At 35.4% G+C, this 25,815-nt stretch overlaps 1 protein-coding gene across 4 annotated transcripts in view; it reads right to left on the bottom strand.

The window, feature by feature from the left end:
* The window catches only part of CEP83 (centrosomal protein 83), a 124,565-nt gene that overhangs the window by 47,963 nt on the left and 50,787 nt on the right, over positions 1–25,815 (bottom strand). For all 4 annotated transcript variants that reach the window (XM_055336231.1, XM_055336235.1, XM_055336233.1 and 1 more), the window contains exons 4-5: positions 24,095–24,187; positions 21,882–22,013 (exon numbers count right to left, since the gene is read on the bottom strand). In XM_055336231.1, the coding sequence (XP_055192206.1) occupies positions 21,882–22,013; positions 24,095–24,187 (225 nt within the window). The remainder of the gene's footprint in view (positions 1–21,881; positions 22,014–24,094; positions 24,188–25,815) is intronic.

The raw sequence follows: 25,815 nt of genomic DNA, 5'->3' as shown, positions 1-25,815 counted from the left end.
AACTCATTTTCAGTTTTAACATGTAGTGATTCCAATTTGGTTTTAGCCATGTTGAACTGAAGAGGTCAATGAGAAATGTAGGTAGAGCTATCTATCTAGCAGACAAATAGCATTTTTTTCCAGAAAATAAAATTCACTATAGAAGGCAGCTATAAAAGTCGGTGTCAAGTTCAACTAATTAGTGTCTATTTTTCCTCTCACTCTTTACATATAAACACTACCCTCAGGTTTGGTCCCTGACTACCATTTTTCCCTCCATATTCTCTTTCCTTCAAATAGCTGTGTGACTTTGTCCAAGTTATTATTTTCACTTTGGCACTAGGTAAAATTAAGGTCTCAGGCTGGATATCTTTAAAATGCCATTTAACTTTTTGCATGAGGAGCTCATAGTTTTAATGTGCTATATTCCAAGTGTGGTTGCTCATCTAGGTCAGGAGTCCACGTGTCACTCAAGTTCAGACAATAGTGTCCTTTACTGAGTACTATCGACCAAGTGCTTAGCTAAGTACACTAGAAATAAAATTGCATTTAGTAACAATAATCTCTCTTGTCCTCTTCATTTTACATATAGGGTCAGACAGCTAATGTTCTTGACCAGTATGTTTCCTGTATTATTGCTCTCTCCAGTAGTTTGAGAGCTATCTGTGGGACAGCCAGCGTGACAGCTGAAACAATGGTCAGAGCTGGCAAAGAGCATAGTCAAGATTAGATGCCACCCTTCTAACTGTCAAACTACAGCTTGCTATCCAATTATTCCTATAATATCTGATTACTGCCTTTTCATTTCTCTGTTTACTCACTTGTGTAACAAATATTGACTATTATGTATCCAGCACTGTACTAAGGTAGTAAGGCTATACTACAGAACCTAGCAGACAAGCAAATAATCACAAAACCTGTGCTATCAAAGAACTTCTATTTAACCACTACTATGACACTGCTCTTGCACCACTTAACAGGACACAGATCTTGGACACATCCTCAGCTATTCCCTTTTCCTCCACTCTCAATCAGATTCATATGCAATCTCCCTTGATACCCATAATTTGTTGTTCTCTCAAACCCTTTCTCTAAATTTCCCAAAGGCTTTGTCTGAATTTCTTTTATGACATTTATCCAAATTTGACTGTATTACACTTACCTCTATATTTACTTTATTCTCTTCTAGAATATAAGCTTACCTGACAGGAAACATGATGTATTAACCAATTTTACTTTTAAAAAATTGTTGAAGGAAACACTATAAACAAGAAACAGATCCAGTACTAGGAATAGTTGTTGTCTATCTTTTCAAAGAATGGTAGTACCATTCTAACTCCCCAGGCACACAAAAGGAGAAAGTGGTGTATGTAATTACTCCATCCATCTCTGTTTTTATCATCTTTATGATGCAGCATAGAAAAATGGTTAAGAGCACAGGTTCTGGAATCAAACAGCCTAAGTTTTTAATGCTGTTTTTGTTGTCTTTAGTATTTTAAAGATATTTCTCTACTGTCTTTGGGCTTTTATTACTTCAAAAAGGAAGTCTGTCATCATTCTTACCTTTGTTCTTCTGTAGAAAATAACTTACTTTTACTTTTTTACTTTTTTTAAAGATTTATTTATTTATTTTAGAGAGAGACAGCAGGAGGGGCAGTAAGAGAGGGAGAGAGAATCTCAAGCAGACTCCACACGGAGCATGGAGCCCGATGTAGGGCTCCATCTCACGACCCTGAGATCACAACCTGAGCTGAAACCAAGAGTCAGACACTCAACAGAGTCACCTAGGTCCCCTTATCTATTTTTTTTAAATTAAACTTTGTCAATGATTGTAGGTTCACATGCAATTGTAAAAAATAATTTAAAGTGTTTCTGTGTATTTTTTATCCTGTTTCCTCAACTGGTCATATCGCTCCTCTTCTATTTTCTGGAAGACATTGTATAGAACTGGTTTTCATTCCTCTTTAAACACTTCATGGAATTCTCCAGTGACATCATTCTTTTGGTGAGTTTTTTTTTTTTAATTTTTTGGTGAGTTTTTTAATATGAATTTAGTTTTCTTAATTGTTATATGGCTATTCACATTATTTATTTCATATGTAGTTAGACACAATAGTATCTGCCTTTTGATCCATTTCATCTATTTTTATCAAATTTGTTTGGGTAGAGCTGTTCTTCAGATTACCTTATTACCCTTTTGATGTCTACAAGATCTGGAGTGATACGGTTTCATTCTTGATACAAGTAATTTGTTTCTTCCCTCTTTTCTGCAAGTCTTGCTAGAGGTTTGTCAATTTTATTAATCCTTTCAAATAAAACCTCTTTGCTTCACTGATTTTCTCTATTGTTTTTCTGTTTTCAATTTCGTTGATTTTTACTCTTATTTTTCTTATTTCCTTCCCTCTACTTACTTTGGGTTTATTTTGATCCTCTTTTTCTAGGTTCTTAAGGTAGGACCTTAGATTATTAATTTGATCTTTTTCTCCTCTTTTCTAATGAATGCATTTAGTGCTATACATTTTCTCTCAGCACTGCTTTAGCTATATCTCAAATATTTTAGCATATTACATTTTCATCCAGGCTAATGGAGTTTTTTTTTAATTATTTTTTTATTAATATATTTTTATTGAAATTTCCTCTGACTCATGAATTACTTGGTGTGTGTCATTTCATTTCCAATTATTTGAGGATTTCCCTATCTTTCTGATATTGATTTCTAGTTTGATTCTGTTGTGGTTAGAGAACTCACTCTATATAATCTCAATTTTTATAAATTTGTGGAGGTTTATTTTATGGACCAGGATATACCCTGTTTTGGTATATATTCAGGGGCCACTTGAAAAAAATGTGTTTAGGTACTGTTGTTGGGTAGAGTGTTCTATAAATGTTGATTAGATTCTGATGGTTAATGGTGTTGTTTTTCTGTTTTTCTAGATCTTTTCTGTTTTTCTAGTTTTTCTATCAATTGTTGAAATAAGAGTGCCAAAACTCCAACAATTATGGATTCATCTATTTCTCCTTTTAGTTCTATCAATTTTTGCTTCACATATTTTACAGTTCTGTTTAGTTCACATGCATTTATGAATGTCCGTTCCTGACAGACTAACATTTTTCATTATTACATAATCTTCACCTCTGGTAGTTTTCTTTACTCTCAAGTCTACTTTGTCTGATAGTAATATAGCCACGTCTGCTTCTTCTAATATTTGAATATTTACGAGACATATCTTTTTCTGTCCTTTCGCTGCCTATACTGTTATATTTGAAGTTTCCCATAGACAACATACAGTTGGGTCTTTCGTTTTTAAAATCAACTCTGCAGGGGTGCTTGGGTGGCTCAGTCAGTTAAGCATCCAACTCTTGATTTTGGCTCAGGTCATGATCTGAGTCGTGAGATCCAGCCCCGTGTTCGGGATTCTCTCTCTTCCTCTGCCTCTCTCCCCACTCACTCTTTCTCCAAAAAATAAATTTTTTTAAAGACAAAATCAACTCTGCAAATTTCTTTTGTTATATTTAGACTCTTTGCCTTTATTATGAGTATGTTATGGCTTAAGTTTTTCTTTTCCTATTTCTTGTTCTGTTTGTTTCCTTTCTTCTTGCCTTTCTGTGAGCTCCTTAAACATTTTTTTAGGATTCTATTTGATTTACCTATATTTGTCTGTATCTATATCTTTGTACAGCTTTCTTAGTTGTTGCTCCAGGCATTATATATACATACCTTATTACCGTCTACAGGGTTCATTTTACCAATTCAAGTGATAGTTAGAAACTTTCTCTCTCCTTATATCCTTTTGCCCTTGTTTATAATTGTCTTAATTACCTCCACTATTTAAAACCACATCATTTTACAGATTTATACATTTAAAATCACATCAGACAGCATTATGTTTCCTTTAACCATCAAACAAAATACAGAAAACTCACTCAGGAAAGGACTATCTATTGTATATATGAACAATTTTGATTACTGTGTTCTTTTAGCCTCCTTGATGTTTTGAGGTTCATTCTTTTACTGTTTTCTCTCTGTTTAGAGAATTTCCCATAGACATTCTGCAACAGATTGTCTTAGTTTTCCTTATTCTAAGAATGTCTTAATTTAGTCTTCATTCCTGAAGGACATTTTTGCTGGATAACTAGGAGTTGATACTTCTTTCCTGTTAGCATTTGATAATATCACAGCACTTCCTTCTGGCCTCTATGGGTTCAGATGAGAAATGTCTTGGAAATGTTAACCCTCTCCAAGTTAGGTATCATTTCTCTCACTGCTTTCAAGATCTTTTGAAAGAAAATGATTTTTTCAAGAGAAAAAAAAGATTTTTTCCCCTATGGTTTTTATAAATTTGAGTATGATGTTTCTTAGCATAGATTACTTTCGTTTTATCTTGTTTTGATATTCACTAAGCTTCTTCAATCTATGTTTGTGTCTACCAAATTTGGGGAGTTTTTAGTTTTTATTTCTTCAAGTACTTTGCGCTCTCTTTTCAAGAACAAATTCTTAGACCTTCTGTGATAGTCCACAAGTACCTATGGCTCTCTATGTTCGTTTCTTTTTTTTTTAATCCATTTTTATGGCTGGTTCATGTAACTTCTGATGTTTTATCTTCAAATTCACAGATTCCTTCCTCTATCCCCTCCATTCTGTTGTTAAGGCCAACAACTGAGCATTTGTTTTTTGTTTTAGGGAGGGGGAATTCAATGGTCATATGTTTCAGTTCTAAAATTTTTATTTGGTTCTTTACATTGTCTACTTCTTTGCTAAGACTATTTTTTCCATTTGTTTCACATTTGTAATTGTATATTAAAACATTTTTGCCATGGCTGCTTTGAAATCTTTGTCAGATAATTTAATATCTCTGTCAGTATTAGCATCTATTGTCTTTTTTCATTTAGTTTGAGATTTTATTTCAATTTTTTATTTAAATTCTAGTTAATATGTATGGTAAAATTAGCTTCAGGTGTAGAATTTAATGATTCATCACTTACATATAACACCCAGTGCTCATCGCAACAAGTACCCTCCTTAATACCCATCACCCATTCACCTCCCTATTTGTTCACACCACCTCTGTTTGTTCTCTATAGTTAGGTGTCTTTAATGGTTTGCTTCCCCCTTTTTCTCCCTTCCCCTGTGTTCATCTGTTTTGTTTCTTAAATTCCACATATGAGTGAAATCATATGGTATTTGTCTTTCTCTGATTTATTTCACCTAGCATAATACACTCTAGCTCCATTCACATTGTTGCAAATGGCAAAATTTCATTCTTTTTAATGGGTAATATTCCATTATACACACCCCACAACTTCTTTATCCGTTCATCAGTCAACGAGCATTTGGGCTCTCTCTGTAGTTTGGCTATTGTTAATAATCCTGCTATAAACATCAGGGTGTATGTGCCTCTCCAAATCAGTTTTTTTGTGTCCTTCGGGTAAATATCTACCTTGCTATAATTGGGTCATAGTTCTGTTTTAACTTTGAGGAAACTCCATACTGTTTTCCAGAGTGGCTGCACCAGTTTGCATTCCCATCAACAGTGCAAAAGGGGAAGCAAAAGGGTTCCCCTTTCTCCACATCATCTTCAACATCTGTTGTCTATTATGTTAATTTTAGCCATTCTGACAGGTATGAGGTGGTATCTCGTCATCCCTGATGGTGAGTGATGCTGAGTATCTTTTCATGTGTCTGTTAGCCATCTGGATGTCTTCTATGGAAAAATGTCTGTTCCTATCTTCTTACTACTTAACTGGATTATTGGTTTTTTGAGTGTTTAGTTTGACAAGTTCTTTGTAGATTTTTGGACAGTTACCCTTTATCAGATATATCATTTGCAAATACCTTCTCCCATTCCATGGGTTGTCTTTTAGTTTTGAGATCTTCAGTATGACAAGTGATTTTCTACTGAAATCTAGACTCTTTGGGGTATTTGGATACTGTGGATCTTAAAGCTGGTTTTAGCTGGCTTTTTAGGGCATGGCTCTGGCAGAGGAAGGATGGTATCATCACCTCATTGCTACAAAGTGGAAGCAGTAGTACAGATACCCTAATTTAGTTCTATGACACCCAAGATGAGAGAGGTAGGAGTTCCAGCTCCCAACTAGGCACACAAATAGCTTCCTAAATGGCAGGGGTGTTGTTGTACCCCATGTGACCTCCACTGACACCAGAGTCAGATGTAACTTCCATTAACCCTCCAGGGCTGGTTAGTAGCAAAAATCCTGATTCTGCACTGGGTCTTCTCTGACATGACCTAAGCAGACAGGGGAGGGTATACCTCATTACTGCCAGTTGAGGTTGTGGAAATCTAGGCTCCCAATGTCATCTCTAACACCATCATGGCAGGAAGGTAGAAGCCCTACATGCTGCCAAGTCTGAATGAAAGCCCTGGCTCCCTCCCTTGCCTTGCCTTCTCTGGTAATTATCCAGGCTGAAAATTAGGTTTCTTCATTATAGCCTGAGGAAGATGGAAATCTAGGTGCTTCAATGGCCTTTGCTGGTATAAGTTGGGATGGGGCTGGTTTTTACCACAGTATTTCCTAGTGCTTTTGCCTTGAGAGAACAGGACTCTTCTGTCCTGTAACATCCAGAGTTGTTTGCTTTACTTACTAAAAGGAAGAGGGGAAAGTACATCTTCTCCATGTTCCTGAGAGCAGAAGTCTTCTGGATGCTTTTTAACATTTACTCTTTATCACTAGTTTTAACTAATAAGTATGTGCACTTGGTGTAGTTTTGTGTTTTCTATGCATGTGTTTCATGGAGAGTTTCAGATCTGGGGGTTTATAGTTTTCACGAAATCAAAAACATTTAGCCAATATTTCTTCAAATATTTTTTTTCTGTTTTTCCCTTCTCATTTTAGAATTTGAATTATCACACATTGTCCATCTATATGTTATCATCTTTTTTTCCCTATCCTTTTTCTCTCTGGTTTACATTTTGGATAGTTTCTATTGTAAAATCTTCAATTTAGCCACATCTTTTCTTCTGCAGCATCTAGTCCATTTATAGTATTTCCCAATTATATTGTTGATCCTTGAACAAAGCAGGGGGCTGGGGCAGCAGCCTCCTCTGAAGTCAAAAATCCACGTATAGCTTTTGGCTTCCCAAAACTTAAACACTAATAGTCTACTGCTAACCGCAAGTTTCATGAATAACACAGTTAACTGACACATTTTGTATATTATACGTATATATACTATATTCTTACAATAAAACAATCTAGAGAAAAAATGTCAAGAAAATCATAAGAAATATATTTACAGTATCATACTCCATTTATCAAAAATAAAATCATCTTATTAATGGATCTGCAGAGTTCAAATCCATGTTGTTAAAGGGTCACCTGTATTTTTTATCACAAGAATGTTTTCTTAAAAATGTCTTCCAGGAACACCGGGTGGCTCAATGGCTGAGTGTCTGCCTTCAGCCCAGGGTGTGATCCTGGAGTCCTGGGATCGAGTCCCACATCGGGCTCCCTGCATGGAGCCTGCTTCTCCCTCTACCTATGTCTCTGCCTCTGTGTGTGTCTCTCTTGAATAAATAAACAAAAACTTTTTAAAAAACTATCTTCCATATGTCTCATTATGTTCGAAGTTTCTCTTAACTTTTTTGAGCTTATGGAATATATTTATATGGTTTAATGACTGTCTACTAAGTCTGTAATTTATAGGTCTATTTCAGTTGACTGATCTTTTTCTTCACTATGAAATAAATTCTCCTGCTTCTCTATATGCCCAGTCAATTTTTTAAAAATAGTTTTTATTCCATGCTCATGGATTGGGAGAACAAATATCATTAAAATGTTGCTACTACCCCTAGCAGTCTACAGATTTCATGCAAGCCCTATCAAAATACCAACAACATTTTTTACCAAACTAGAACAAATGATCCTAAAAATATTATGGGCCCAAATAGCTAAAGCAACCCTGGAAAAAAAAAAAAAAAAAGAACAAAACAGAAGAGATCCCAATCCCAGATTTTAAGATATACTACAAAACTGTAGTAATCAAAACATGGTACTGGCACAAAAATAGACACACAGATCAGAGAACAGAACAGATAGCCCAGAAATAAACCCACAATTATATGGTCAATTAATCTTCAACAAAGGAGGAAAGAATATGCAATAGGAAAAAAGTCTTCAAATGGTGTTTGGAAAACTGGAAAGCTACATGCAAAAGAGTGAAATTGGACCACTTTCTTACATCATACACAAAAATAAGCTCAAACTGGATTAAAGACATAAATGTGAGACCTGAAACCATAAAAATCCTTTAAGGGGTGACAAGCAGTAATTTCTCTGACATTGGCTGTAGCAACATTTTTTCTAGATGCCTCTTGAGGCAAGGGAAGCAAAAGCAAAAATAAACTATTAGGACTACATCAAAATAAAAGCTTCTACACAGCTAAGGGAACAACTAAAAGGCAACTTACAGAATGGGAGAAAATATTTGCAAATGATATATCTGATATAGGGTTATTAACCAAAATATATAAATAACTTACACAATGCAGCACCAAAAACCCCACAAGTAATTCAATTAAAAATAGGCAGAAGGCATGAAGATATTTCTCCAAAGAAGACATACAGATGCCAACAGACGCATAAAAAGATGCTCAATGTCACTCGCCATCAGGGAAACGAAAATCAAAACTACAATGAAATACCACCTCACACCTGTCAGAATGGTTAAAATAAAAAACACAAGAAACTAGCGTTGATGAGGATGTAGAAAAAAGGAACCCTCATGCCCTGTCAGTGGGAATGCAAAATGGTACAGCCACTGTGGAAAACAGCATGGAGGTTCCTCAAAAAGCTAAAAAAGAATTACCCTACAATCCAGTAATCACAGTAGTGGGTGCTTACCCAAAATAAATGAAAACACTAATTTGAAAAGATATATGCAACCCTGTTTACTGCAGCATTATTTATAATAGCCAAATCATGGAAGCAATCCAAGTGTCCTCGATAGATGAATGGATAAAGATGATGTGGTATGTGTGAATACAAGGAGGTATTATTCAGCCACCAAAAAGAATGAAATCTTGCCATCTGAAATAAGAAAGATGGATCTAGAGGGTATAATTTAAGTGAAATAAGTCAAAGACAAACAAATACTATGTGATTTCACTCATATGTAAAATTTGAGAAAAAAAATGAACAAAGAAAAAAAGAGAGGCAAAAAATAAACTCTTAACTATAGAGAACAAGGGGGGGTGGTTACCAGAGGTGGGTGGGGCAATGGGTGAAACAGATAAAGGTGATCAAGAGTACACTTACCATGAGCAATGAGTAATGTATAGAACTGCTCAATCACTGTATTGCACACCTAAAACTAATATAACACTGTACGTTAATTATATTGGCATTGAAAAGTAAGTTGTTATACTTAAAAAAGGTCTTTATATTTTATAGCAGTTTTAGGTTCACATCAAAATTGAGCAGAAAGTAGAGCTCCATATGTCCCTATCCCCACATGTCCACAGCTTCCCTGCTATCAGTATCACACCCCAGAGGGTAGATCTGTTACAACTCATGAACACACAGTATCATTATGACCAGAAGTCTACAGTTTACATTAGGGTTCACTCCTGGTGGTGTACATTCTATGAGTACTGACATGTACCCGTCACTTTAGTATCACACAGAATAGTGCCACTGCTCTAAAAATCCTCTGTGCTCATCCCTCCCTTTCTCCTAATCCTGGCAACCACTGATATTTTTAATGTCTCTATAGTTTTGCCTTTTCCTGAATGTCACATAGTTGAAATACTACAATATACAGCCTTTCCAGATTAGCTTCTTTCACTTAGGAATGTTTCTCCATTTCTTTTTCATGTCTGCACACACCACCGTTCATTTAACCACTCACCTACCAAAGGACTTATCGAAATGAAGGTTTCTCCATTTCTTTTCATGTCTGCACACACCACCGTTCATTTAACCACTCACCTACCAAAGGACTTATCGATTACATTTTGGCAATTTAGGAATAAAGCTGCTAGTAATAACTGTGCACAGTGTTTGTACGGAAACAAATTTTTAGTTAAGTAAATATCAAAAAGTATGACTGGTGCATCTCACTTAAGTTTATGTTTATTATTTTTTATTTTTTTTATTGGAGTTCAATTTGCCAACATATAGCATAACATCCAGTGCTCATCCTGCCAAGTGCCCATCACCCAGTCACCCCGACCCCCGCCCACCTCCCCTTCCACTACCCCTTGTTCATTTCCCAGAGTTAGGTGTCTCTCATGTTTTGTCACCCTCACTGATATTTTCAGTCATTTTCTCTCCATTCCCTTTACTCCCTTTCACTAACTTTTATATTCCCCAAATGAATGAGACCATAGAATGTCCTTTTCCGATTGACTTATTTCACTCAGCATAATACCCTCCAGGTCCATCCACCTCAAAGCAAATGGTGGGTATTTGTTGTTTCTAATGGCTGAGTAATATTCCATTGTATACATAGACCACAGCTTCTTTATCCATTCATCTTTCGATGGACACCAAGTCTCCTTCCACAGTTTGGCTATTGTGGACATTGCTGCTAGAAACATCGGGGTGCAGGTGTCCCAGCGTTTCACTGCATCTGTATCTTTGAGGTAAATCCCCAGCAGTGCAATTGCTGGGTCGTAGGGCAGATCTATTTTTAACTCTTTGAGGAACCTCCACACAGTTTTCCAGAGTGGCTGCACCAGTTCACATTCCCACCAACAGTGCAAGATGGTTCCCCTTTCTCCACATCCTCTCCAACATTTGTGGTTTCCTGCCTTATGTTAATTTTCACCATTCTCACCAGTGTGAGGTGGTATCTCATTGTGGTTTTGATTTGTATTTCCCTGATGGCCAGTGATGCGGAGTATTTTCTCATGTACTTGTTGGCCATGTCTATATCTTCCTCTGTGAAATTTCTGTTCATGTCTTTTGCCCATTTCATGATTGGATTGTTTCTTTGTTGTTGAATTTAATAAGTCCTTTATAGATCTTGGATACTAGCCCTTTATCTGATAGATCATTTGCAAATATCTTCTCCCATTCTGTAGGTTGTCTTTGAGTTTCACTGACTGTTTCTTTAGCTGTGCAGAAGCTTCTTATTTTGATGAAGTCCTAATAATTCATTTTTGCTTTTGTTTCTCTTGCCTTCATGGATGTATCTTGCAAGAAGTTGTTGTGGCCAAGTTCAAAAAGGGTGTTGCCTGTGTTCTCCTCTATGATTTTGATGGAATCTTGTCTTACATTTAGATCTTTCATCCATTTTGAGTTTATCTTTGTGTCTGGTGTAAGAGAGTGGTCTAGTTTCATTCTTCTGCATGTGGATGTCCAATTTTCCCAGCACCATTTATTGAAGAGACTGTCTTTTTTCCAGTGGATAGTCTTTCCTGCTTTGTTGAATATTAGTTGACCATAAAAGTTGAGGGTCCACTTCTGGATTCTCTATTCTGTTCCATTGATCTATGTGTCTGTTTTTGTGCCAGTACCACACTGTCTTGATGACCACAGCTTTGTAGTACAACCTGAAATCTGGCATTGTGATGCCCCCAGCTATGGTTTTCTTTAATACTCCCCTGGCTATTTGGGGTCTTTTTTGATTCCAAGATTATGTTTATTTTGTAAGAAACTGCCAAACTGTCTTCTATAGTTGCTGTACCATTTTGCATTCCCACCAATAATGGTGGGAAGTCCTGATGTTCCACATCCTCACTGGCAACTAGTATCACCAGTGTTTTGGATCTGACCATTCTCAAAAGGTGTATTGTAGTATCTTGCTTTAATTTTCAATTCCCTAATAACATACAATGTTGAACATATTTTCATACACTGATTTGCCACGTGTTTATCTTTTGGTGAGATGTCTGTTCGAGTGTTTGGCCCATTTTTAAACTTTAAATAAGGTTGTTTCTTGGGACACCTGGGTGGCTCAGTGGTTGAGCGTCTGCCTTTGGCTCAGGTCGTGATCCCGGACTCCAGGATCGAGTCTTGCATCGGGCTCCTTGCAGGGAGCCTGCTTCTCCCTCTGCCTATGTCTCTGTGTCTCGAATGAATGAATGAATGAATGAATGAATGAATGAATAAAAAAATAAATAAGGTGGTTTCTTTACTGTCGAGTTTCAAAGTTCTTTGAATATGTGCAATCCTTTATCATATGTGCCTTACCAAATATTTTCTACCAGTCAATGGCTTCTCTTCTCATTTTCTTAAAATGTCTTTCACAGAGGTCTTTAACTTTAATAAAGTCTAACTTATCAATGACTTCTTTTGTGTATTGTACCTTCACTGTGTATCTAAAAAGTCATCACCAAACCCAAGGTCATCTAGGCTTTTCTCCTGCTATCTTCTAGGAGTTTGATATTTTTAAGTTTTATATTTAGGGTTATGTTCTACTTTCAATTTTTGTGAAAGGTATATGGTTTGTGTCTAGATTTTTTTTTGAATGTGCATGTTAAATTGTTTTAGCACCATTTGATGAAAAGACTTTCTTCATTCTGCCTTTTCTCTTTTGTCAAAGACCAAATGGCTATATTTGTATAAGTCTATTTCTAGACACTCTGGACTGTTCTATCGATCTATTTGTTCTTTTGCCAATAGCACACTTGGTTGCAATAGCTTTATAATAAATTCTGATGTCAGACAGTGTCAGTCATCTGACTTTGTTCTTTAACATTTTGTTGGCTATCCTGGGTCTTTGTTGCTCTATATACACTTCAGAAGCAGTTTGTTGATATCAACAAAATAACTTGCTGGCATTTTTATTAGGATTGCACTGAAACTATACATAAAATTAGAACAGGCATGCTGACAACACTGAGTCTATCTACAAACATGGACTATCACTCCATTTACTTAGTTCTTTAATTTTTTTCATCAGTCTGTAGTTTTCTTCATATAGATCTACATTTTTTTTCAGATTTATATGTCAATATTTCATTTTGGGGGATGCTAACATAAGTGATACTATGTCTTTAATTTCAAATTCCATCTGAGCATTACTATTACATACGAATCTGGTAGTCTTTTGTACATTAACCTTATATTCTGCAAGTTCACTGTGATTATTAGTTTCAAGAGTTCTTTGCTCACTGTTTCAGATTTTATGCATAGACAATCATGTATGTGCAAGCAAAAAGTTTTATTTCTCCCTACCAAATCTGTATGTCTTTTATTTCCTTTTCCTGTCTTACTGTATTAAATAAGACTCCCAGCATGATGTTGAAAAGGAGTAGTAAAAGGATATCTGTGTCTCGTTCCTGGTCTTAGTGGGAAAGCTCTAACTTAACACCATTAAGTATGATGTTAGTTATAGGTTTTTTGTAGACGTACTTTAACAAGCTGAGGTAGTTCCCCTCTATTCCTAGTTTGCTGAGGTTTTTTTTTGTTTGTTTGTATGTTTGTTTTTAATCAAGAATGGATGTTGGATTCTCTCAAATGATTTTTCTGCAGCTAATGATGGGATCATTTTTTCTTTTTGATAGGATTTTTCTTTTTTGGCCTGTTGAGGAGATGGGTTACATTAATTCATTTTCTAATGTTGAACCAGGTTTTCATGCATGTCATAAACCCTACTTGTTCATGGTATATTATTCTTTTACCACATGTTGGATTTGATCTGCTAATATTTTTTTCAGGATTCTTGAATCTTTGTTCATGAGAGACAGTGGTCTGTAGCTTTTTCTTCTTATAATTCCTGTTTGGTTTAGGCATTAGATTGGTTTAGGTATTAGGTATCTGGCCTCTCAGAATGAACTAAGAAATATTATCTTTGATTCTATTTTCTGGAAAAGACTGTAAAGACCTGATATTTCTTCCCTAAATGTTTTTGTAGAGTTCACTTATGAATCCATCTGGGCTGCCTAGTCATTTTTTTTACTGGATGCCAAACACTGGGAATTTTATAGATTTTTTTTTTCTTCAGTGCTGGATTCTTTTGGACCCCTTTACATACTTGTAAATCTTCATTCTGTTATGCTTTTAAGTAAGTTACTTAGAAACAGTAAATCTTGCTTTTACACTTGTTAGGGAGAACCAGAGTAGCCTTTAGTGTAGGGCTAATTTGGCTTTACGACTGAAGTAAAATCCTTCTGAGTCTTCTACTCAATGCACCACGCATTGTAAGGCCTTTCCACTCTGATGGACTACTATGGGGAAATCATGGGACTTTATTTTTCTTCCTTCAGGGATCACTGCCTTGTACTACCTATTTTCCAGTGTTTGAACACCACTGTTTCCTATATTTTGTCTCAGGTTTTAATCAAGGCCTTAGAAAAAAAAAAATCATTCCTTATTATTCCATCCTGGCCAGAAGAAACTACCAGACAAAAATCAATCATGGTTCTACCACATACTAGCTGTATAACCTTGGACTAGTATCTCAGTGCTTCATGAATGTTTTTTCATAAATCTTTTCTCATTTATAAAATGGGAATAATGATTACCTAATTCCTACAGCTGACAGAATTCAAGTATAAAGTGATTCTCTCAATAAACTAAGCATGAATGTGTCTTGCCTCTATGTATTTCTTCAACTTATGTAGCTTGTCATTTGCAGATCTTAAATCTGTTTTAAATATCTTCTATATTTTTATGATAATTAGTACTATGATTAATGCTGTCAGATACTAATAGTAATAACACCATTAATTCGAACATTTACTATGTGTCAGGCATTATGGTAAATATTATGCACATGAAGTTTCAGGTTCTCAGCTTTGTTTTCAAAATCAAGTTAGTTCACTTTTTTAATATTTTTACTATCCTAAATTTCCCTTCTTCCTCTATATGTACTAGAATTTATCCCAAATTAACGATGGAATACAAAAACACTGTCATCTATTCATACTAAGAAAAAAGCAGCAATTAAATTATTTATAAATCTAAAGTTCATATTTTAATCTGATTTTGGATGTTATGGTTCCTTTTCCTTATGTCCTTATTTTCTCCTAGTAAATAAAAGATAGTCACAGGAAGAAAGCAATTCCCAGAACTATGTACTTACCCCCAGACATAGTTAAGGAAAGATTAGGGAATGGGACACAAGAACTCTTGGGAAATGAGATGATGTTCACAGTGTTTTAAAAAGAATTGTACTCAGACTGAAAAAGAGAATAAGGATAATAAAACATAGGACACGGACCACCCGAAAGCAGAGCGTTCCAAATGCTGGGAGATGAAGGTGGGGTACAGAGGAACTGAAATGAGAGATGCTCTGGAACTATTTAGATTATCTAAAGTATAGACCTGACACTGAAGACTTCAGCATGCTAAATGACAGGACCATATACTCCAAAAATTTTGAGTATGTGCTAACATTTATTGAATATTTACTATGTGCTAGGTACTTATCTAAGCATACTAACTGATTAAATTTCACAGATCCATGAGACAGATACTACTGTTAACACCATTTTACAAATGAACTGAGAAGTTCAGTTCTCAATGTCACATTAAATAAACATCTTCAATATTTAAAATTTTATATATAAAAAGTTCAGTTTTTGAGATACTCTAAACTGCATCCATACAGAGAATTATTTTTCATTTTTTATTTATTCTTTTTTGAGAGAGAAACAGTGAGTGAGAGCACAAGCAGGGGGTAGAGTCAAAGGGAGAGGAAGAAGCATACTCCCTGCTGAATAGGGAAGTCCAATGCAGGCTCATCCCAGGACCCTAGGATCATGACTTGAACCAAAGGCAGCCGTTTAACCAACTGAGCCACCCAGGAGCCCCCATACACAGAATTTTAATGACTAAAATTTCACACAGCCCTTCTGAAAGGTTAGCCAAAATCCATACCAGAGAATTCCCATTTGGAGGTAATATTTATTTATTTACTTATTTATTTATTTTTTAGTAATTTAATTTGGGAGACTTTTGCCTATTATAATGTGATTAATAGTACTCTGAGAAGGGTACAAGTCAGAGTACTTGGAATATTTTAGATAAAGGAGCCATATGGGTCACCTAGAGCTTCACAACATACCAGGACAAAATTAGAAAGTGTTTTAAGAGGTTTCATGATGTCTACTGATATGTGTGTCAGGATAAAGACCAAAATGTGGAAATCATTATCAGTTTTGTGCCACCAGTGTGTAAGAAGAAAAACAGCCTGTGGTAATGGGGACCCAGAAAAGTTCTCCTTTTCCCACAGGAATTTTGGCTTCTCACCAGCCCCATAAAAACAAACATACAGCTCAGTTTGGACAGCCAGATGGAATAATCTCAGGGGCTTGTCACTATATATTGTCACTCTAAAGTTTTTCATATAATGCAGCGCTCACTGCACCTCTCTCAACAAATTTACACTTCCTCCCTGAATTACTCTTACTTTTTGCACTCGTTCAGTCGACCAATATCATCTATACCTAAAACTCTTTGTATTGTTCTTTATTACTATTTGCAGAATATAAAATTAGAAACCAAATAACATAATGAAAGCACAATAGTACCACTCTGAATAATACCTATATAAGCAACTTCAGAATTTCACATGTATGAAATCCCAGACTTAGTATGTTCTTACGGCCAATGCATTGAGAAGTCAGGACATTATCTTATTCATACGATAAAGACATTTACTTTCATATATTCTTTTTAATTCAGAGTATCATGAGAGAAATGTGAATCACTGGAGTGCTTCTCATAAAAACACCAACAAAATCTTCCTAAAGTAGGGGCAGCCTGGGTGGCTCAGCAGTTTAGCACCACCTTCAGTCCACAGCAGATCCTGGGGACCCAGGATCGAGTCCCACATCGGGCTCCCTGCATGAAGCCTGTTTCTCCCTCTGCCTGTGTCTCTGCCTCTCTCTCTGTGTCTCTCATGAGTCAATAAGTAAAATCTTTTAAAAAAAAAAAAATCTTCCTAAAGTATTCACCTAAGAACACACGAAGAATACTTAGTTACTTCTTTTATCTGTAGAAGTGAAAATGCACAAGTATTGTGTGAATCCTTAATTAATGCAAATAAAGCCAATTATTTTTAGTACAAATTCATATATTTTATACCAGTTTAAATTGGAAGATGGCAAGAGTAGGCTTTTCCTTGAAGTTTCACAGCTGTATCATGATCCACAATCATATCACCAGGTTTTACCTTTCTTGTGTATAGAAATTAGTGTATAAAGGTAAGTGATGGAATGAAAGCACAAATACCCAATGATCCACTAATTAATACTGTTCCTGCATAACTGGGAAGTAGAAAGAAAAGAACTTCAATCTTACCAGAAAGTTTTACTTCTCTAGCCTCTACTAATTATGCCTTCCCAGCTAGCTATTTATCAGATTTCTTCATAAGACATTTAAATTAGGAGAATTAATGACACCAATGACCCCTTGAAAATTTTAATGAATATTATTTGGTCTTTCATGGGTGAAAAATATAGGAAAACAATAAAACTAAGAAACTAGAGAATACAAATAGTCATTACCAGATAAATATCAACATTAGATTTTAAATGCAAAATATAAAATAAAGTACCAGAATCCTTAACCTCAGTGGTTACTCTTTAATACACTAAACCTATATTTTAGCTGGAAATCTTTATCATTCCTATTTTCTACTAGAAAATTTTTAAATGTAATTCCTTTAAGTCTGTCATGATTATAGATTCAAAACCTTTCATCATCATAAGTAGTACATATTGACAGATCTCTTGATAAAATTAGATGGCTGTTAATTGAAATTACCAATAACGTGAAATTACCACACCAAACTAAAAACTTTGAGCTGAAAAAAATATAAAAATAAAAACTTTGGGCTGGTAGCTGTGGCACAAGAGATCTACCATAAACTTGGCTGTTGACTTTTTGTGAGACTTTGGGCAAGTTGCTTATCTTTTGCTTCAAGTGTCCTCATTTTAAATGGATAAAATACCATCTTGTTCCATCACAGTGACTATTATAATAAAAGATCATAGCTAAATAAAGCATGTAAAGCCATAAAGAAGTTTTTAATAAAAAAGGACATTATAAATACAGTTTTCTACTACTGTATTACCAAAAGATGTAAATGTTCCAATGTTCATATAGCTTCTTACATATCAATTATGAAAGTTTGCTTACTGATTAAAAATAAATATTGTTAAAATGTCTATACTACCGAGAGCAATCTACACATTCAGGGCAATCCCTATCAAAATACCATTGACATTTTTCACACAGCTGGAACAAATAACCCTAAAATTTGTATGAAACCAGAAAAGACCCTGAACAGCCAGAGAAATGTTGAAAAAGCAAACCAAAGCTGGTGGCATCACAATGCCAGACTTCAAGTTATATTACAAAGCTGTGATCATCAAGATAGTATGGTACTGGCAATGCAACAGAAGAGAGAAGCAAGAAATGGATCCTCAACTCTATGGTCAATTAATCTTTAACAAAGCAGGAAAGAATATCTAATGGAAAAAGACAGTCTCTTCAACAAATGGTGTTGGGAAAACTGGACAGCCATATGCAAAAGAATGAAACTGGACCATTTCCTCAAACAATACACAAAGATAGACTCGAAACGGATGACAGACCTAAGTATGAGACAGGAATTCATCAAAATCCTAGAGGACAGGGCACGTGGGTGGCTCAGTGGTTGATCTGCCTTTGGCTCAGGTCATGATCCCGGGGTCCTGGGATTGGGTCCCACATCAAGCTCCCTGCAGGGAGCCTGCTTCTCCCTCTGCCTAGGTCTCTGCCTGTGTGTGTGTAGCTCATGAGTAAATAAATAAAATCTGGAAAAAAAAAAATCCTAGAGGAGAACAAAGGCAGCAACCTCTTCAACCTTGGCCACAGCAACTTCTTGCTAGACACATCTCCAAAGGTGAGGGAAACAAAAGCAAAAATGAGCTATTGGGACTTCATCAAGATAAAATGCTTTTGCACAGCAAAGGAAACCGTCAACAAAACTAAAAGGCAACCTACAGAATGGGAGATGTTTGCAAATGACATAATCAGATAAAGGGCTAGTATCCAAGGTTTATAAAGAACTTACAAAACTAAACACCCAAAAAACAAATCTGGGCAAGAAATGGGCAGAAGACATGAACAGATATTTCTCCAAAGAAGATAGACAAATGGCCGACACATGAAAAAAATGTTCCACATTACTCGGCATTGGGGAAATACAGATTAAAGCCACAATGAGTCTCCACAAAGACCTGGCAGGCCAGAAGGGGCTGGCATGATACATACAGGGTACTAAATGAGAAAAACAAACAGACAAGAATACTTTATCCAGCAAGGCTGTCATTCAGAATAGAAGGAGAGATAAAGAGCTTCCAGGATACACAGAAACTGAAAGAATATGTGACCACCAATCCAGCTCTGCAAGAATTATTAAGGGGGACCCTGTAAAAGAAAGAGAGAGCCCAAAGAAACAATCCACAAAAACAGGGACTGTATAGGTAATACAAGGACACTAAATTCATATCTTTCAATAGGGACTCTGAATGTGAATGGGCTAAATGATCCCATCAAAAGACAAAGGGTATCAAACTGGATTAAAAAGCAAGACCCCCCCCAAAAAAATAAAATAAAATAATTTTTAAAAAAAGCAAGACCCATATATATATATGTTGTCTACAAGAGACTCATTTTAGACCTAAGGATACCTCCAGCCTGAAAATGAAGGGGTGGAGAACCATTTACCATTCAAATGGTCCTCAAAAGAAAGCTGGGGTAGCAATCCTCATATCAGATAAATTAGAATTTTTGGATAGACACTTAAAGGGTCTATCCAACAAGAAGACGTAACAATTATGAGTATTTATGCCCCTAATGTGGGAGCTGCCAAGTGTATCAATCAATTAATAATCAAAGTAAAGAGATACTTAGATAATACACTAATAGTAGGAGACTTCCACATGGCACTCTCAGCAAATGACAGATCTTCTAAGCACAACAGATCAACAAAACCAGGAGACGGCTCTTTGAAAGAATTAATAAGATAGATAAACCCCTAGCCAGCCTTATTAAAAAGAAAAGAGAAAACCATAAGAAGATACCACCTCACACCAGTCAGAATAGCTAAAATTAACAACACAGAAAACAGCAAATGTTGGCGAGGATGTGGAGAAAAGGGAACCCTCTAAACTGTTGGTGGAAATGCAAGCGGGCACATCCACTTTGGAAAACAGTATAGAGGTTCCTCAAGAAGCTAAACGAAGAGGTACCCTATGACCCAGCAAATGCACTACTAGGTATTTATCCCAAAGATACAAATGTAGTGATCTGAAGGGCACCAGCACCCCAATGTTTATAGCTACAATGTCTACAATAGCCAAAATATGGAAGAGTTGAGATGTCCACCAACAGATGAATTGATGAAAAGGTAGTGTGTATATACACACACATACTATATATTCATACACAAACATACAATGGAATATTGATAAAGATGTGTGCATATATATATATACACATACACACACACACAATGTAATATTACTCAGCCATCAGAAAAGATGAAATCTCATCATTAATATCGACATGGATGGAACTGGAGGGTATTAGGCTGAGTGAAATAAGTCAATCAGAGAAAGACAATTATCATACGGTTTCACTCATATTAGGAATATAAGAAACAGCACAGAGGATTATAGGAGAAGGGAGGGGAAAACAGAATGGGAAGAAATCAGAGAGGGAGACCAAACCATGACAGAGACTCTTAACTATGGGAAAGAAACTGATAGTTGCTAGAGGAGAGACGGGTGGGGGCTTGGGACAACTGGGTGATGCGCGTGAAGGACGGCACGTGATGTGATGAGTACTGAGTGTTATGTGCAACTGATAAACTACTAAACTCTACGTCTGAAACTAGTATGTTCTATATGTTGGCTACTTGAATTTAAATTAAAAAAATAATTTTAAAAAGTAGAGCAGTTTGACACAATTAGTAATTGGCAAAGGAAGGTAAATATATTCTAATTCTTTTTTTTTTTTTAAAGATTTTATTTATTTATTCATGATAGAGAGAGAGGGCGGGGGGCAGAGACACAGGCAGAGGGGGAAGCAGGCTCCATGCAGGGAGCCTGACGCAGAACTCGATCCTGGGTCTCCAGGATCACACCCTGGGCTGAAGGCGGCACTAAACCGCTGAGCCACCTGGGCTGTCCTATATTCTAATTCTTAATTCCAAATAAATGTTGTATGATGTAATAAATATGTAATTCAGATGTGTTTATACATAAAATATTTCATATAACTACAGATACCAAGGTTTTTTGTTTTGTTTTGTTTTTTTACAAATTCAACTAGCATTAGATTTCTTATTTGAATATAGCAGGACAAAATTGATATTTCTACCTTGAAAAATCATATAAAAGTACATAAAGAATGATAAACACAAATTTCATTTTTGGAAAATCGGGAGACAAAATATAAAATGAGTAGAAAGGCTGGCCAAGCAATACCGTAGGCAGAGACATGTAAAGAACATGCTGTAGGCATCAGAGAGAAAATTCTGCAGTTAAGGATGTCAAAAAGAACAAAGTGCACTTCTTGAATGTGATGAGCACACCCTAAAGTATAAACCCCTTATTCCTATCAGTAGAAACAAGGTACATGCACTGGTAGCCATAGCTCTCCTGGACATGGTTTGGTTCCAAAAAGTAAAGGGGGACAGTGCTACATAAAAAATAATATAAACAAACTATATTTGCAAAAAGAAGGCTGTCTCTTTGGCTATAGAAGAAAAGAGACTATCTCCACTGACAGGGGCAAAATAAAGGAGGAAAATCTAACAGCCAAAAAATAATGTTCACCAAAAATAATTACTACAGAACAGATAAATAACATGCCAAATATTTCACCTTTAATTAATGAAACTGAATTATACAATCAATTCTAACTTGGAATTTCCAAAAAATCACAAAATTTTACTGACTAGAAGGATAATGACTAAACTAGTATAATCAATCACTCACCTCTGATTCATATTTTATTTTTTCTTCTTCTAAGATACGTGCATGTTCTTCTTTCTGGTGTTCAAATTCTGACTTGAGAAATGTATGTTCATAGCGAAGCTTATTATATTCAGATCTATACTTTTCCACTTCCTAAATTAAAAGGAAATTGCAATTTATGACAAATTTATGAAATTTGTACTCACTCCAAAAATCACTTTTGCAAATATAATTTTAAATTGCATCATATTGAAAGCCATTCTAAAAAGCAAAAAATAAGCTTAAAAGAAGTATAAACAAACCCTGGAAAAATTCTTATGACAAGTATTCTACATACAGAATTAGTACATTCTTGAGAAGGTGCCAATAAAGCAAATTACCATTCAATTTACCTTATTTCCTCACTGATTCTCATAATAAGAAAAATGAATAGGACATCAAAAGTTCTGACCTATGGGCCAAATAATACTAATGTAGTATACCTTTCAAAATTAATTAAATTTTAAAAATTAACTCTAGAGTGAAATATAAAAAGCACTCTAAAAGCCAAGATGAATTCTAAGTAGAGAGATTATTTGAATATTTAGTACAATAACTCAAGGTTCAATCAAGTATTACAATGATAGTTCAACATACCACTCTGAAAGGTACAGGCAGCACCAACTTTCCTAACTAACCAGGAACACATGCAAATCTCTGGCATGCTCCAACTCTACTCCAACACTACAAAAGTTGCTGACATTCTAAATTCAATAAGAACTTGGGCAATAGAGAAGATGAAGGAGACAGACACTATTTCAACATTCATCAGGAAATTAAGTAATAACACCTTCTATAAGAGTCTCCTCACTGTAAATCTTTGAATGAAAGGTTCCTCTAAGCCGGTTTACAAATCGAGAAAATGGGTTTCACAATTTTATTAGAAACTTACTCAAAAAACAAACAAACAAACAAACAAAAAAACACACCAAACTTTTACCTAACTTGATCACCTACCTTAGGTCTAAATGGCTTTGTTTAAATCCAAAAATTAAGTCTACTCCCAACCATATGCTTTGTTTATTCACCAGGAGGATATTCAAAAGACGACTTTATCAAGCCAATTAAGCCATTTATAAAAGTGGATTCTCCAACTGTACTGTGCAATGGAAGCATCACTAGACTACAACTTTCCAAAGGGAGTCCATTTTGAAGGGGACAATATTCATGTGCCATGTAGAAGGCTTAGTCTATTTGTTAAATAAGGTTACATATAAAAATTGTCTGGCATAATACTTAATATACTTTAATATATGTCGTCTTTTCCTATCCCATTTATTAAACATTTAATCATACCAACATTTCATTAGAGGAAGGAAATCTTTCAGTCTAAACAGAAAACTGTAACAAATTTTTATTTTTCTGAGGTTGCATGAAATACACGGTTTCATTCCACAAATATAAATTGAGCATCTATTGTATGCTAGGAACTTGGGATATACAGTGAACCAAACAGATAAAGGCTCCTCCTCTTATGCAACTTAGATTCTAGAGATGGTAATAAAGAAAATAAAAAATAAGCACAATAAACATAAAGCATATTAGAGGATAAGTACTAGAGAAAAATAAAAAGTAGAGCAGGGAAAATGGGAATCCAAAGGTCTAACAAGTGATGGAAAAGGCAGGAAGCAATATTAAACGAAGATGCAGGTTGGTCAAAGTAGGCCTCAATGAGAAGGTGACATTTTAGCAAAGACTTTAAAGAGATGAGGAAGGAGTGCCTCAGTTGGTTAAGCTCAGGTCATGATCCCAGGATCGAGCCCCATGCATGGAGCAGGCTGCTCAGCAAGGAGTCTCCTTGCTTCTCCTTCTCCTTTTCCCTCCCCCTCTGCCACACACCCTGTGCTCATGTTCATTCTCTCAAATAAATGAATTTTTTAAATCTCTAAAAAAGAGAGAGAAATGAGGAAGTTGGCTAAGAGAAACTTGGAAGGAGACTATTCATGTCACAAGTAACAGCTATAGCAAAGATTCTTCATTTGTTTCATTTCTAGAATGCCAAAGAAACATCAAAGAGGCCAGAATGGATGGAAGTCAGACAGAGAATGGGATCTAATTTTGTGCAACCCTAAAAGCCACTGTAAGGATGCTTGAGTTAAAAGTGGAGCTACTGTAGGGTTTCTGAGTAGGGGAATGATGCTTTTCATCGGCCATATAAAGATAAATGCACAGTTCCTTCTATATAAATCACTTACTTCATCCAGATTCCTAAAGCGTTCTCTCATTGGAGTTTCTAACTCTTGTTGTATTTGGGCTCGTAACAATTCCAACTTTTGTGGCGTTAATACCTATTATGTAGAGAAACAAATAGTTCTAAATATAAAATCATAAATATTAAAATCAAGAAATCACCAAATTTCAACACCCAATTATAACAAAATTCAATTCATAAAAATTTCACAATATCCCTAATTTTACAGTCATCATTATACAAACAGAATCATCATTTGAAACAATACTTGAAGATCTCAATTTCAGGCTCTCAGAGATGTCAAAAAAATCCATTAACAGGAAGTAAAGATAAGCACTGATTATTATTATTGTTGACTGTTAGGAATAACTGTGTTGACAGCTAAGGTTACCATGTTTGAGATAATGGCTAATAGTATATTTTCTAAAGTAATCAAAATAAAGGTGTAAAAATTGAGTACCCCACAGAGAATTCTTCAGACTTATTTTCAATCAGAAAAGGCTTTTACTCTACCCAAGGCTCCTCCCTGTTATGCTCTCTTATAGAACTCATATTTCAATAAGTGATGAAGTACTTACAAAAGCTCCTGAAAGGCAAACACAGTCTTTATTCACCAGGGTTTGTCCCCAACACCTCACACTACTGCCTGGCACATAGGATCACTCAATTATCAAATACTGGCTATAAAACAAATGAAAACCTAGTTTGTATTTACATTAACCTCTGAAAATGAAGAATAATTTGTTTAATTCATTCATTTACTTATCAATACTCCAGTTCAAAAACTTCACTGAATACTAACTACATACAAAGCATTCTGCAACATACTATATAATCTATATAACATATTGTAAATACCTTCTATGCATTAACTTAATCTCTGCAATGACCCTCAGTGTAGCTATATTATCATCCCCTTTTCACAGAAACTGAAGCATACACAAAGTCTAACTTTCTAAAGATCACAAAAACTTAGAGGAAGCATTTCTTGCCCCATAAGAAGTTCAAATTCTCATATGAAAAATAAAACATATACACAAATAACTATAAAAGTAACCAATATAGGCTTACCAGACAGTTAAAGACCATCAGAAAAGATAATAAGTATAGAAATAGCACATCAAAGGAATGGGAAAACTAAACAAGAAACTTAAAAATGGATAACATTTTTAAATTCCCTGGGGAGAAAAATGATCCTCACAGGTAAGCTAAAGGCATTTTGGACTGAACTGCCTGAAGTACTATAGATAATTTAGAACTCTGGATCCTTGAGCACTGATGCTTTCTAGATATATGACAATCAAGGCCATGCTGAAACATTTCTAAATGCCACCTAGGATAGCTACATCCTGGCCAGGAACAAAATGGAAAGAGGTGGGAGCTACAATTAGAAGATTCCTAAATATCAAGTCCCTACTCATAACTTGCTCAGTATTCAGTAATTTTTTTTTACTTATAATGAAATAAATAGAATTACATAAATAACTCAAATAAAAAATATTGAAAAACTAAGTCGTCTTCTTTCAGCCATCCAGTCTCTCTCTTAGGAACCAATCATGGAACCATCTTTTGGGTCCCTCTTGAAACAATATACAAATATATAAGCATATACGCCACACCACCTTTAGTTTTTACATACAGAAAGGCATACTATAGACATTTTTCTGTACCTTGTTTATTCACTGAAAGTATTCAAGCTTAAGAATGGCATCACCATATTTAGGA

The sequence above is a fragment of the Nyctereutes procyonoides genome, unplaced genomic scaffold, assembly GCF_905146905.1.
Source record: "Nyctereutes procyonoides isolate TBG_1078 unplaced genomic scaffold, NYPRO_anot_genome, whole genome shotgun sequence".
In the NCBI taxonomy this organism is placed as follows: Eukaryota; Metazoa; Chordata; class Mammalia; order Carnivora; family Canidae; genus Nyctereutes; species Nyctereutes procyonoides.
Note: the sequence above shows the minus strand (reverse complement) of the source record. Positions and strands in the feature narration are given on the sequence as shown.